The following is a 12663-nucleotide window of genomic DNA, read 5'->3' as shown; positions in this document are numbered from 1 at the left end:
ATAACATTTTCTTATGATTAGGAAAAGATAGAAAATTTTCCCAGAAGCTTACATTTGTTCACTTGTTTGACGTTTAACAAACAGAAGGGACTTTCTCCAAGTAACAAACTGCTGGCACCAGTTGAAATAGCAAATTACTGCAGTATGAGCCATGCAACATTTGCAAAGACAGACAATGGTATTGAGGAACCAGAGAGAAGGAGCATCTGTACAACAAAGCATGCTTCTGTAGTGAAAAAGCTGTCCAGCGGCAAAACCACAACTTCCCTGAGACCCGTATTAAAACGCAGAAACCTGCAAATGAGAGAAAGGAAAGCAACCCGGATGTTGGTCATTGTTCTGGGTAAGTATCAAAATGTTTGCTTCTCATCTTAGAATGTTAAATAAATCTTAAGTATGTGAAGACATATGTGAAGAACCTTTGGAAGGACCAGAGCTTCTGATTCTGATCTTAGAACTGAAGCCCAGAGTAGGCCTCACCTTCCTCCTCTCCTAAATGAGTTTGCCAGCTCTCCATGATTATTATTGAGTGTCCAGGAATTAACAATTAATCCCCTGGTCAGTGCTGTAAACAACCCTGGAGAAAAATCTAAGGGGTATTAAAAGAATTTTTGTTTTACATTTCTTTAGAACACTTGTGTTTATGAATTATTGAAAGATTAGGATAGGGAAATAAAAAGGCTGTTTCATGGGGTGATTGGAGACAGGAAGTCATGTAATGAAACTTCCAGGAATATGTCCAGCCAGAGTTGGCAATCTAACTCCTGAAGGCATTGACAACAGCTATGGTGTGGTTCCATGGATGTTCCATTTCATCCAAGTGACCACACTTCATGTTTCAACTCAGACAATAATTCTTCAGAATTCCATATATTTTCCTGCAGGGTCCACTGGATAACAATCAAGAATAGAAATCTTAGGTGTTTTTATTAATCAAAGCTTGAAAATGCTGAAGCCAGTTGTAGCACCCTACTCCTACCCCTGCGGAGATCAACTAACACAGCACAAACTGCGTATCAAACCTGGGGTCTTCTCACTTGTTCAGTTCAGCTACATCTTGTCTTCACCAAAAGAGCCATTAAAATTGAGACTGAAACTTGAGATCGAAGACAGAGAACAGAGAGCCTGAGTGAGACTGAGCAATAGGATGTAGTTACACTGTCACTATTATATCAATATGAAGTTGGTTGAGTGTAGTTCAAAAGGAAAATGTCAATGTTCTTGTAAGTTGGGCTGGTTATCTGACTTCTGAGTCCATTAAAATGAGAGATGTGAGACCACCTCATATTGATAGTAGTATTTCTATTTATATTACATATAGTTATAAAATCTACACATAATGGAATAAGATTATATATTTCAGATTTTCTATTTTTAATTTAGCTACAGAAAAAGTGGCAGGAAGGGTCCATGTCAGATTTATTGATGTATGACAATGAATGACAAAGATTTAATTGTGGGAGTAATGTAGCTCAAAGGCACAGATGTATATATTTATGTATGTATGTATTTGATTATTCATTTTTAAAAATTGTTTGTGAACTACATCAAGAGAAAATGACACTTTAATTTTAGAAACATTTTGAATATATTAGAATGGGCTCAGTTCCATTTTGCTTAAGCAATTATGTGAGTTCATTAAAGCCACTCGTTGAAGCTGCTATCAGGGAATCCCTCATAGGAGACTTTTAATTATTCTCGACGCAACCAAAAACAACCCAAGATCTTTTAAAATGTTATTCTGGCCATGTTAGCCTGTCCTTCCAAAAGGATCCAACAGTTCCCCATATTACAGGACTGTTTTATTCATTAATTGGAGAGTGTTTGCCTGCACTGTTCTGTGGAGAAGTCCATTCCATCTTTTTGATCTGTACTGTACTGGGATAACAGGCCGTAACCTCCGAGCCCTCCAGCATCGGATTTGGGGGGTACCCCAAAGGCACACTGGGGAATCCCTCTGGGAAGTTCCCATGTAAGGGTTTGCACGGCAATTGCCCAGAAGTGTACTCTTCCCCCGGACAATTGCGCTGCTCTAGGAACCATCTGAAAATGCGGTTTAAATTACAAACTTTGGATGGTTCCACCAGGGGAATACCAATAGTTACCCAGGAAATGTTAGGAGAATTAAAACCTCTTCTAACTTCTGGGTAACTATTGTAAAGGCCCAGACCTATCCCGCTACGGGACTTCCCCCGCTGCCCCAACCCCCTCCGGGTGTCTCCCCCACCCCTAACCAACCAGAACCCCACCACGGTATTCCCCACCCGCCAAACCACCACCCCCCCCCACCCCACCCCCCACCCCATAGGAATCCCCCCACCCACACGGGACTCCTCGCTCAACTCATCCCCACACCCACCGCGGTCCCAACCCTTACCACCCCCGCCCCCACCACTACTGATCCTGCAGCACCTCCATGTTCAACCCACAACCCTGAAATTCCAAGCTCCCCAGACCCCCAAATGTTTGACCCACCCCACCTCCCTCCCGATGTCTTAACCCCCCCACCACCCCCCCACACTCCCCACCCCCTCCCAATGTCCAACGCCCCCAACCCCCGCCATTGTCCGACCATCCAGACCCCCACCATCTCAAATGTCCGGCCCTCTCAACCTCCTCCTGATGTCCGACCCTCCCCACCTCCTCCCAGTGCCGTAAAAACAGGGGGCATGTCCTCCTTCAGTTCGACGGTGCTGGACTTCGGAGACAGCTCTGCTGCTTGGATCTCGCCCAGCCTGAGTTGGAAGGTCGGACGAGACAGGCACAGAAGAAATTTGGCATAGGTAAGTGGGCACAGAGTAGTAATTCAAAGCTGATTGCCACTCTGAGGAAGTTATGGCCCAGCGATATCCGAACTCCAGATGAGCACTATGATTGGGGCAAGTACATTGCATCAGTTATGTTTCTCCTGTAAAACTTTTAACGTTTAATAGGATCGTTCTGGAAGATCTGGAAATGAAGTCGTTATTACCACGCAAAAACATGCGGTTACTGGAGCAAAACAGAATGAATCTTCTTTCATAACTTCCAGCTATTAGTTCAAAACATACTTTTGATTAATTTGACTCTAGTTTGAAGTAGCATTCTAAAATTTTTTATCATTTACTGCCTTTATATAGTTGTCATGCAACTACTTCCTCTCAGCAGTGAAAAGTCCAACTTTACTGTTCACTCTTTCTTCATAACTCAGATAAGGATCAGGCTTGTGCGATTCTCAGAACGACCTCTTGTCTTTCAATGTCTTCTTTGGAACTAGACACAATATTGAAGGTGTGATCTGCCCAGAGTTCCATGCACTTCAAGTATGACTTCCCCCCAACTTGGACTGCACTGTTTTGTTTAGATAAGCATTCCATTTGCTGCTCCACAGTAATTGGACAGGTTTAACTCCCAATACTAATGGTAATTCTTTCTAATTGTTTCTTCTAAATTACAACTGTGAAAATCTCACTGCAGTGAAGGTGTTAATTATAATTCTGTTGTTGGATCAACACTGTAATAATCTTTTGGCTAATTTTAACTCAGCCCAGCTGTGCAATCAGGGCAATGATGGCATTCCCTCCTAGCTGCCATTTTTACTGTGATCTTCCACGATACCACTATCTTTCTGCCAACAGGTATTGCATCAGCCCAGAGCCAACTAGCTGCTGTGGATACCTGCCCATTCAGCTCACAGGTGACAGATAATGTGGCCTGGCTCATTATATGGACCAGGTAAACTACTGTTAGATGAGGGCAGCCAGCCAATCTGAGAGTTAAAGCTCATCCACTTATATCTGTCATGTTACAATTTGAGCACCAGATTGGACAGTAATAATCTCACTCAGATAGTCCATAACAGTGGCAAGTGGAAAAGTTAATGTGTTCGAGGTTAATGGTTAAAGCACATCAAGGGGGCATTTTTTAGTTACCGAGGCATTGCACGGAATGCATCATACATTATAGATGTATATGACCTACAGAGCAGCTGGGACACATTTGGAGGTATTGTTTAGATGAAGTAAAAGGATTTTTTTTGTGAACCTGGCCATGTTGAATTGAGAAAGATGTTCGGGAAAGGTTTTGTAGGGTGTTTTATTATATTACTGTGTTATCTTTCCCTCTCACAGGTATGTTCCTGGTGTGCTGGTTGCCATTTTTTATCACACACATATTGAAGATCCACTGCAAGCAATGCCATGTGTCAACAGAACTCTACAGTGCTACTACCTGGCTTGGATATGTCAACAGTGCAGTAAATCCCATCATATACACTACCTTCAACAGTGAGTTCAGGAGAGCGTTCCTCAGGATTTTAGCTTGCTAAATGAAGTCTAAAAGATGTTACTATTTGGGATCTGAATGCTTATTCTCCCTTACTCCTAACCACCAAAGTAAAATTGTTGTTATAAAGGAAGCCCATACTCACAATCCACTGAGAATAGTTCCATTAAAATTTTCAAAATACTTTGTAGATATGTACAAAGCTGTTATGTTAATGGATATTTTCCATTAAATTCCTATTGAGGTGCAGTTTTAATGTTTTCATCAACTTCTTTTATTGAAATAGTGGATAGTGAAATTTCCCCAATGCAATCTTCAGAGCTGCCTTTCATGGTTTTTATGATGTTGAGAAACCAAGGATCAAAAGGCAGAGTTCAGCGACCCAACCAGAACAAAGAGAGACGAGGTAAATCAGGAAGTGATGTATAGGTGATGACAAACATGGGTTTTCAATGTAAGGAAATGAATGTGGGATATTTTGTCATTGATAAACTAGGAGTTAAGCATTTCAAAGGTCAAGCTGGTGAAATGTTCATTCTGACACAATCCATCCTTCAGAATGAGTGAGGGAGGAATACTGCAAAAATCCAAGGTATTGTAAAGGACAAAAAAGGCGAGTTAGGTAAGACACACAAGCAGATAGAGGGAATCTACATACTCTGCTACAGAACATCATTTAGAGAATTATGATTATTTCAACTCAGTTTCTATGCTTATATTAAAAGAGCTGTAACAAAAAGTTCATTTGGCAAGGAGAGAGTAATTATTAGGACAGAAAATTGGCTATGTTGCTGACTGCAAACCATAATCTGTACTGGGAAATGTTGGACAAAGTCAGCACCTGGATGCTTAGTGTGTAGGTTCATAGATGGAGAACAGCCAAATGGAGCAATACTGTTCAAACCCTGGAACCATACCCAAATTTCAAAAGAAGGGGGAGAATTGAAGACAAATGTTTGGGTTTGATATCCCGGTCATGTGGGGGCTCAGCTTGTAAAGTGCACCACTACACAACTGGGAGATTTTACCCTCTAAACTTCCCTGAGTGATGAAACAGGGATGGACTGGCTCCCCTGCAAGGAGCATGGGGATGTCATGGAGAAAACAGGTGCCAAAAATACAGCAGAATGCAGCCATTTGCCAGGGCAATCGAGATGTCTGTTCATTACTATATAGTCAGTTTGCCCCCTGTGATGAGAAACAAAACTGACATCAAGCATTTCTTTCACGCACCTCTTCACATAACAAAAGATATTTTGCAACTATTGAAAAATTGTAAAGAGGTAAAGAAGAGAAAAAGAGGGAAATGTTTAGCAGAGAGATTGACAGTGTGGTGGAAGATTGAGTTTCTGAAGGCACAGAGTAATACACTGAAACAAAAGAGATTTCGAAAAGAATTTTTGAGGGCAGGAGCAGGAAAAGCAGAGTAGGAATCCAGAACCAGAGGAATGGTCTGCAGCGAGAACATAAGCTGGACAGAATCACCCAGAGGAAGGTAGTGGTGAGATTTGAAAATGAGGACCATGAAGTCAATTCACAGGGGCGCAGGAAATCAATAGAGCTTGACAAGGATAAGGCTGGTGGTCATGAGGGGCTTGAAGTTGGAAAGGCTACTGGGTTGTGAATATGTTGGAACTTATGGAAGGTTAAAACCACGTGATGGGCGAGGAGAACTTTGCAGAATTTGATGCTTGTCTTTTATGCCTGATATCCATTGGGCAATTCAAGTTTTATTTCCCAAGTTGCTGACTATTTTCATCTGTGTGAAGTGCAGTCTGAATTTTTTCATCCACACTGACTGTGTAAAGCATTCTTCAAATTTGTATTAGTCTGAAATGTACACAATGCTTTTCCTTCCAAGCCTGAATGAAAGTGTTAGTCTTCCTGCACGCACTATAAGATTTTTTTTCTGTGTTCCTTAAGTGTTTTGATGTTTAAAATGTTCCATTTAAAAAATAAATGCACCAGTATTTAATTTAAACAGTTGAAGAAGCTGTACTGATAAATAAAAACAATATGCCACCGAAACAGCTTCTATTCTCCGTTTGTGTTTCTTTTATAAATTTATCCTGTTTTCATCTCATCCATAACACAAGTTTTATTTTTACATCTGTAAACTTTGATGCTAATCAGGGTGAAAGAAGTCAAACTTGGGATTCAGTAGCTAGAATGACCTATGTCAGTTCCATAGAGATCAGATAGATTTCATTCCATGAGTTAATTAGCAGTATTGTTCCTTCGAGCAAAGGTCAGTTATGAAGACTTGTCTGTTCAATGTCGATGTGTGAAGTGCTCATATTTTCCTGGATGTACACCAATGTACTTGTGGCACCTGTTTTCCTATGGTTAATCAGAGATAATTTGAAACAGTATTGCATTCTTTTCAAAGCTGGTGTTTTATCAGAAAGAACAGCAGTGTATTGCTTCCTGCAAGATCAATAAACAAGATGGTTTGTGAGAGGACAACAGTGGCTGAATTTGTCATGCAAAAAAATAGTTAAGCCAATTTACAGGAACTAATTCCATCAGGGGCCAGCTGTTATGCAAGCTAATTGAATAATTCGAGAACTTCAGTTAAATAACTAACAATGTTTAGTTAATCTTAGGTAAATTTTTTCTTTGGCCGGGATTTTCCGTGCCTGCTGGCATCAGCACAGTTGGTGGCATGAGTAGACATTATGGCACGATCAGTTTCACGATGGCATGAAGGTAGCTTGCGATCACCCGCTCAGGCCACCATCAGACATTGGAAACCCCATTGTAATACATCTGTATATCATTATTAGGCCTGCCCACCAGAATCGTGTCCCCCCGCCATATGGATGCCCCCATATAAAAGGCGTGCAATTGGTGGGCTGCACTTTGAGGGGAACTTGGAGGTGAGTGCACATTAACATTAACGTGCACTCAGTAGGGTTGCCTGTTGGACTTCAAGCTTGAGGCACGTTGTTGGGGTTGGGGGGAGTGGCGGGCAAGGGCAGCCCTGCAGTTGAGGTGACTTGGAGGGGGGTGCTAGGGCTGCCCTGAGGTTGAAAATAGCACACAAGCATTCAGGGGGGCGGTGGTAGGGTGGGGCAGGGAAGCAGCCACACAAAAAGGGCACCTTATATAAAGTGACCATTCCTCTGAACTGAGAGAGTTCAGGCTCAGTCATTGATAAGATTGGGTCGGGCCTCTAGCTTATCTGCCCATTGTAAAAACTCTTTTCTAAAGCTGGCCATGCAGCAGTCACTGGTGGAGGTGCTCACCGCCCCTTACAATGTCAGCATGCTGGTTTGGATCAGTCTCTCTGATGGTTCAAGCTAACGGTGCAACCTTGCAGTGCGGTTTAGGAGAATGCCTGTGCCTGAGCTGAGAGCACAGCATGCAGTCCAATGGGCAAAGCTGCAGCCAATCAATCGGGTGGAGTGGGTCAAAGGTATGTGGGGTTTCGGGCAGGGCATTAATCTCTGGCCTTCCAAGTGATGGCCGGCACTCTCCACGATGCGTTAAGGGGCCTTTGCACTTAACCAGGACAGGTTCTTAGTACACCCATGCTAACCCACGTGTCTCTCTCTTTCATCCTGCAGGAGGACTACATCAGGATCATGGAGCCTGGTGAACTAGCTATATGCCTCGTGGTGTACAGAGAGCGAAGATGACAGGGAGAGTGTGACTGAGGCTCCTGGCTGCACAGAGGCAGGAGCAGGACCCTCAGGAAAAAGGGGTGTCTGGGGCTTCCATACACACTGCTAAAGTGCCACAGTGAGCCATCGCTGGTTGGCGTTTAGCGACACCCAGGGTCTATAGATGCCGCCTTTCATTTCTGCAGATGATTCAGAACCAATGTTGCTGAAGAATGCGCATGTATAGAGAACTGGCCAGTCACATCTGCCACCTGCTGCAGGATTTGGCGCCAAGGGGACATGGAGGGCATCCACTGCCAGTGGCTGTGAAAGTGACTGTGGTGCTCAATTTCTACTCCAGTGACTCCTTTCAGGGCTCCACAGGTGACCTCTGTGGGATATCATAAGCCTCCACCCACAAATGATCCATGAGTTCATGGGTGCCACCTTTGCGAGGGCACACAATTTTGTGCATTTCACCCTGAACAGGACAGCCAGGATGCAAGAGTGATTGGATTTGTCCAGATCTCAAGTTTCCCACAGGTGCAGGATGTCATCGACTGCACTGAAGTGGCACTCAGATCTCCGGCACAACATACGGTCAACTACATCAAACCACAAGGGATTCCATTCGCTGAATATGCAGCTGGTGTGTGACCACAAGAAACTCATCCTGCAGATGTGCACACGGTTTCCACATTCTTAGTCAGTCACAGATCTCTGATGTTTTCTAGGGTCCACAGAAGCTGCAGGGCTGGCTTCTCGGAGACAAGGGCTACCCACAGAGGACATGGCTGGTGACACCCGAGCAGCAGAATGAAGATATTACAAGGCTCATGCTGCAGCTCACAACATGGTGGAGCAGACCATCAAAAATGAAAATTAGGTTCTGGTGTGCCTGGACCAGTCTGGTGAGCCCTGCAGTATAGTCCATAGAGGGTGTCACACATTGTCGTCACCGGCTGCGCCCTTTACAAACTGGCGCTGCAATGGGGAGAGGAGCTGGCTGACGAGGAGGTGGAGGCGGTGTTCCTGCTGCAATGACCAGCACCACCGAGGTGCAGATATCACGAATGTGTCCAGGGAGTGTGAGGCCAGACCATCACTTTGGTCTGAAGACTGCACAAAGCACAGGGAAGAGGCGTTGGACTGAGGTTTCTGTCTTTATGTTGTGCAGAATGGTTTCACATCTGAGTGACACAAACAATGCTCATCAGAACAAGGAGCCATAGGCAGGGAGACATTCTTGGAAGTTTATTTACAATAGTGAACATTACGTACAAGTGATTAACACCCGTGCCCAGGCTGTGCAACCAATATGCCTGCGCCTGGACTGCTGATCTAATGTAGAAAGACAACGATTGATATTCACCAGTTTCTCAAGTGTTATGATAGTGTTATGTAAATTAGTGCAATTGCTTTCTTCATAATAATCTACATCTTCTTAACTTTCCTAATCCTGCTGCTACGTCTTGGTGCACCCTGGTCATCCACAGCGGAGATGGGCTGACTGCGATGCCCTGTCTGTGATGACCTTGGCAGGCTTCCTCTGGAGGACCTGGAGGGCCCAAACCTGCTTTTGGGGTCCTGCTATATGGCAGTGGCACCCTCCTCAGCCTGTGGAGCTGGAGCTGCGGGAGTCAGATGGGCCAGACACTCTCAAGAGTCACATGGATGGATGGCCCCCAGAGCATGCACCTGCTGATCCTCCTCCCTATGGGTGCCCACCAGATTGAGGAGAAGAGATAGCTAGAGTGAGGTTCAGCTGCCCAGCACCCCTCTTGTGCACACATTGTTGGAGATCAACTATGGCATCAGTGATGGAGCTGAGCCCGCACAGCAGTGCAGGAGTGACCTCCTGGACCAAGGTCTCCATGGCAGCCGCCATCCTACCAGCGTTGACCTCGGTCATTGGCATGCCGGCGCTATCGCCTCAGACTGAAAGCAGACAGACTCCTCCATCGTGCCTTGCAATCTGAGGAGTGCACCAGCCATCCCTTCCTGATATTCCCAAGCTTGCCTTTGCAGCTCCAGCAACTGTGACATGACTGAGTCCAGAGGCTTGTCATCTGACTCGGATTCAGCAAATTTCCAGCTTCCAGCAGTATTCTGAGTGCCGGACACCTGGGAAGTCTCTGCCACTGCCTGCTGTGGATCAGAAGGTGCGATGTGCTCACCAGATTGTGATCTTGGGGCTATTCTAAAGCTAGATCTCACCAAGGTGTATCTCTGTGCTTGTGGAGGATGTGGGTGAATGCTGTGATGGGATTTCAGTAGGAGGTTGCCTTCAGATTCCTCTTCAGAGGTTTCTTCGGAGCTTGATTGGAGGCCCTGGATTATGGACTCCATCGGCTGTTTCCCAGATGTGCCTGCAAAAGTAAGGGGACATAATTAGTGCATGGCAGTGGCCTGTGAAACACAACACATCACTCACAGCATGGTTGTCTGATGGATGTTGCACTGCTGGATCCTCAGTTGGTAGAGCAGTGCCAACCTCACCATCAGCACAGGACCAGTCCAGATCATCTCCAGCCAGCTCTGTTTTCAAAGTCGGTGAGGACCTCGATTTCAGGCTTTCCTCCGCTGGTCTGCGACCTCTCCCTGATGTTGTGTGCCAGCTTGTCCTGCATGAATAGAGTTGGAGAGAGTGTAAGCAGGATGCCTGCCAGGCCAGATGATAAGTATGCCTGGCATGTGTGGCTGGTGAGTGGTCCCATGGATGGGGTGGGGACAGTGAAGGTGTGTGTGAAGGAGTGAATGATCATGCCCCTTGAACTGGCAGTGAGTGAGGGCCCTGTGAATGTGTGATAGGTTTGTGAGCGTATGAGTTGAGAGTGTGAGAAAAGTGACTTAAACAGGCGGAACTGAGAAGATCATTCATCCTCTTGTGGCACTGGGGTCTGTCCTCTTTTGAAGGGTGTTGGCGCTGATCACAGCTGCCACCGCCTCCCAAGCCTGGTTCGTCACGCTGCTGCCCAACCTGTGGCCAGAGCGAGGGTAGAGGAGATCACGGCAGGCCTCCACTGCATCCAAAAGGCCTTCCAGTGACACGTTGGTAAACCTGGGGGCTTCAGTCTTTTTGCCTTTCACGCAAATCTTCCCTGCAGCAGTCGTGGGCTGGAAGCACTGAGATGTGTGTGCACAGCTGGACTTTAACTATGGTGCCTGGTGTGATGAAGAAGCGAAGTGATTACCTAGCAGGTGAATGAGAGCCCAGATGTCATGGAAACAGCCTGTTTCCCAGGAACGCATAAGGAATGAGGTGGGTTTTGGGACGATACGGTATGCAAACCTGCCATCGCTGCCGGTCCAGCCCGTTACCACAATTCCGCTCTTTTTATCTTGAATTGACATTTATCTTAGACACTTCCTCACATTTGCTCAAGTTCTTGTTTTACTGAAACTACCATTTCAAAAAGAACTTCCAAGCTGTTTCAAACTCCCAGCCATAAACCACAAAACAATGGGGGCAGTTACAATGGGAGCAGAAACATGGCAGAGGGGAGTTAAAATTGCCTGGGTTACTTACCTGCTGGGAATCCATCAAGATCCTGCTGACATTGCGCTGACCCACTGGGGCTTCTGGATGGATGACTAAGCCTACTGCCCAAAACCAGCAAGGTCCTTAGTTAAATTTGCATTTTGGGATCCATCTGTATTTTAACTCAACAGCCTGAGCGGGAAGCTGCAGTGAGTTTCCTAGTGGCGAGGTGGATGGGAACCAGTGGAAATTAACCTCCAGGGCCCACAAGGCAAAATGAGGCACTCCTTGCATGGACTTGTGCATGTGGTGTTTCCCAACACCCCCATCGGATAACATCAGCAGGCAATCTGCCACTTACCTGGTCCCAGCAAGAGACCTCACAGATTAAAACATTTTTTCATGTATATTAGACCATCCTTTTAATTGATATATCATTTTTTCACCCATGAGGGATAGAGGGAGTTGAACAGTCCAGTGGGTCAGAACATTGTATTTTCACCTCTAGGACTCAACTCTAATTTCAACCAAAATTGATCTCCTCATTCATAAAAGTTCTAAATTAAATGGATTTAAACTGACTCAATTGGCTAGATGCACAAAGCTGACCAAAGTTTGGGAGTATCGTTCAGAAAGGCCACAAGAATAGCTGGTATGGGAAACAGAAACATCTAATGTGTCACAGGCTGAGATGAAGGCACACCATAGGAACTTAAAACTGCTAAGGATCTTCACTGCACATGTTGTGCTATACCTGAACTGTTAGAACTAGGTGCTCTCTGATTCAATGCAAATAATGCACAGCAATGCAATTAACATTCAACACGGATAACTTGTCTTAATTACTTTGCGGTGCTAACAAAATAAGGGAAACTTAAAATAATCCAATTAGATCATTTCTAACCAACTGAAAGCAACTACATGAAATCATTGGTTAACATTTTTTTCCAGATTTTAACAAACATTTAATTTTGTACCAAAGCCTCTCTCTAATAGTGTCTTACAAACTTTCCTTGAAAGCAAAATACTGGGAATCTGAAACAAACACAGAAAATGCTGGAAATACTCAGCAGGTCTGGCAGCATCTTTGGAGAGAGACACGTTACTGTTTCAGGTCATGACCTTTCTTCAGAACTGGCTTGGACAGGCTTAGGAGCAGTATATTAAGCAATGTGACGAAAGAAATAAGAACCGAAAATGCTGGAAAAACTCAGCAGGTCTAACAGCATCTTCAGAAGAGTCATACTGACTCAAAATGTTAACTCTGTTTTTTCTCCCGCGCCACAGTTGCTGTTAGACCTGCTGAATTTTTCC

At 44.8% G+C, this 12663-nt stretch overlaps 1 protein-coding gene across 1 annotated transcript in view; it reads left to right on the top strand.

Annotated features, from left to right (window-relative positions):
• Positions 1–4306, top strand: part of drd3 (dopamine receptor D3) — a 48729-nt gene extending 44423 nt beyond the window's left edge. Inside the window, exons 5-6 of the mRNA XM_041210885.1 lie at positions 22–343; positions 4110–4306. Of these exons, the coding sequence (XP_041066819.1) occupies positions 22–343; positions 4110–4306 (519 nt within the window). The remainder of the gene's footprint in view (positions 1–21; positions 344–4109) is intronic.
• Positions 4307–12663: the final 8357 nt, after the last annotated feature.

Source organism: Carcharodon carcharias, chromosome 18, assembly GCF_017639515.1.
Source record: "Carcharodon carcharias isolate sCarCar2 chromosome 18, sCarCar2.pri, whole genome shotgun sequence".
Taxonomy (NCBI): domain Eukaryota; kingdom Metazoa; phylum Chordata; class Chondrichthyes; order Lamniformes; family Lamnidae; genus Carcharodon; species Carcharodon carcharias.
Note: the sequence above shows the minus strand (reverse complement) of the source record. Positions and strands in the feature narration are given on the sequence as shown.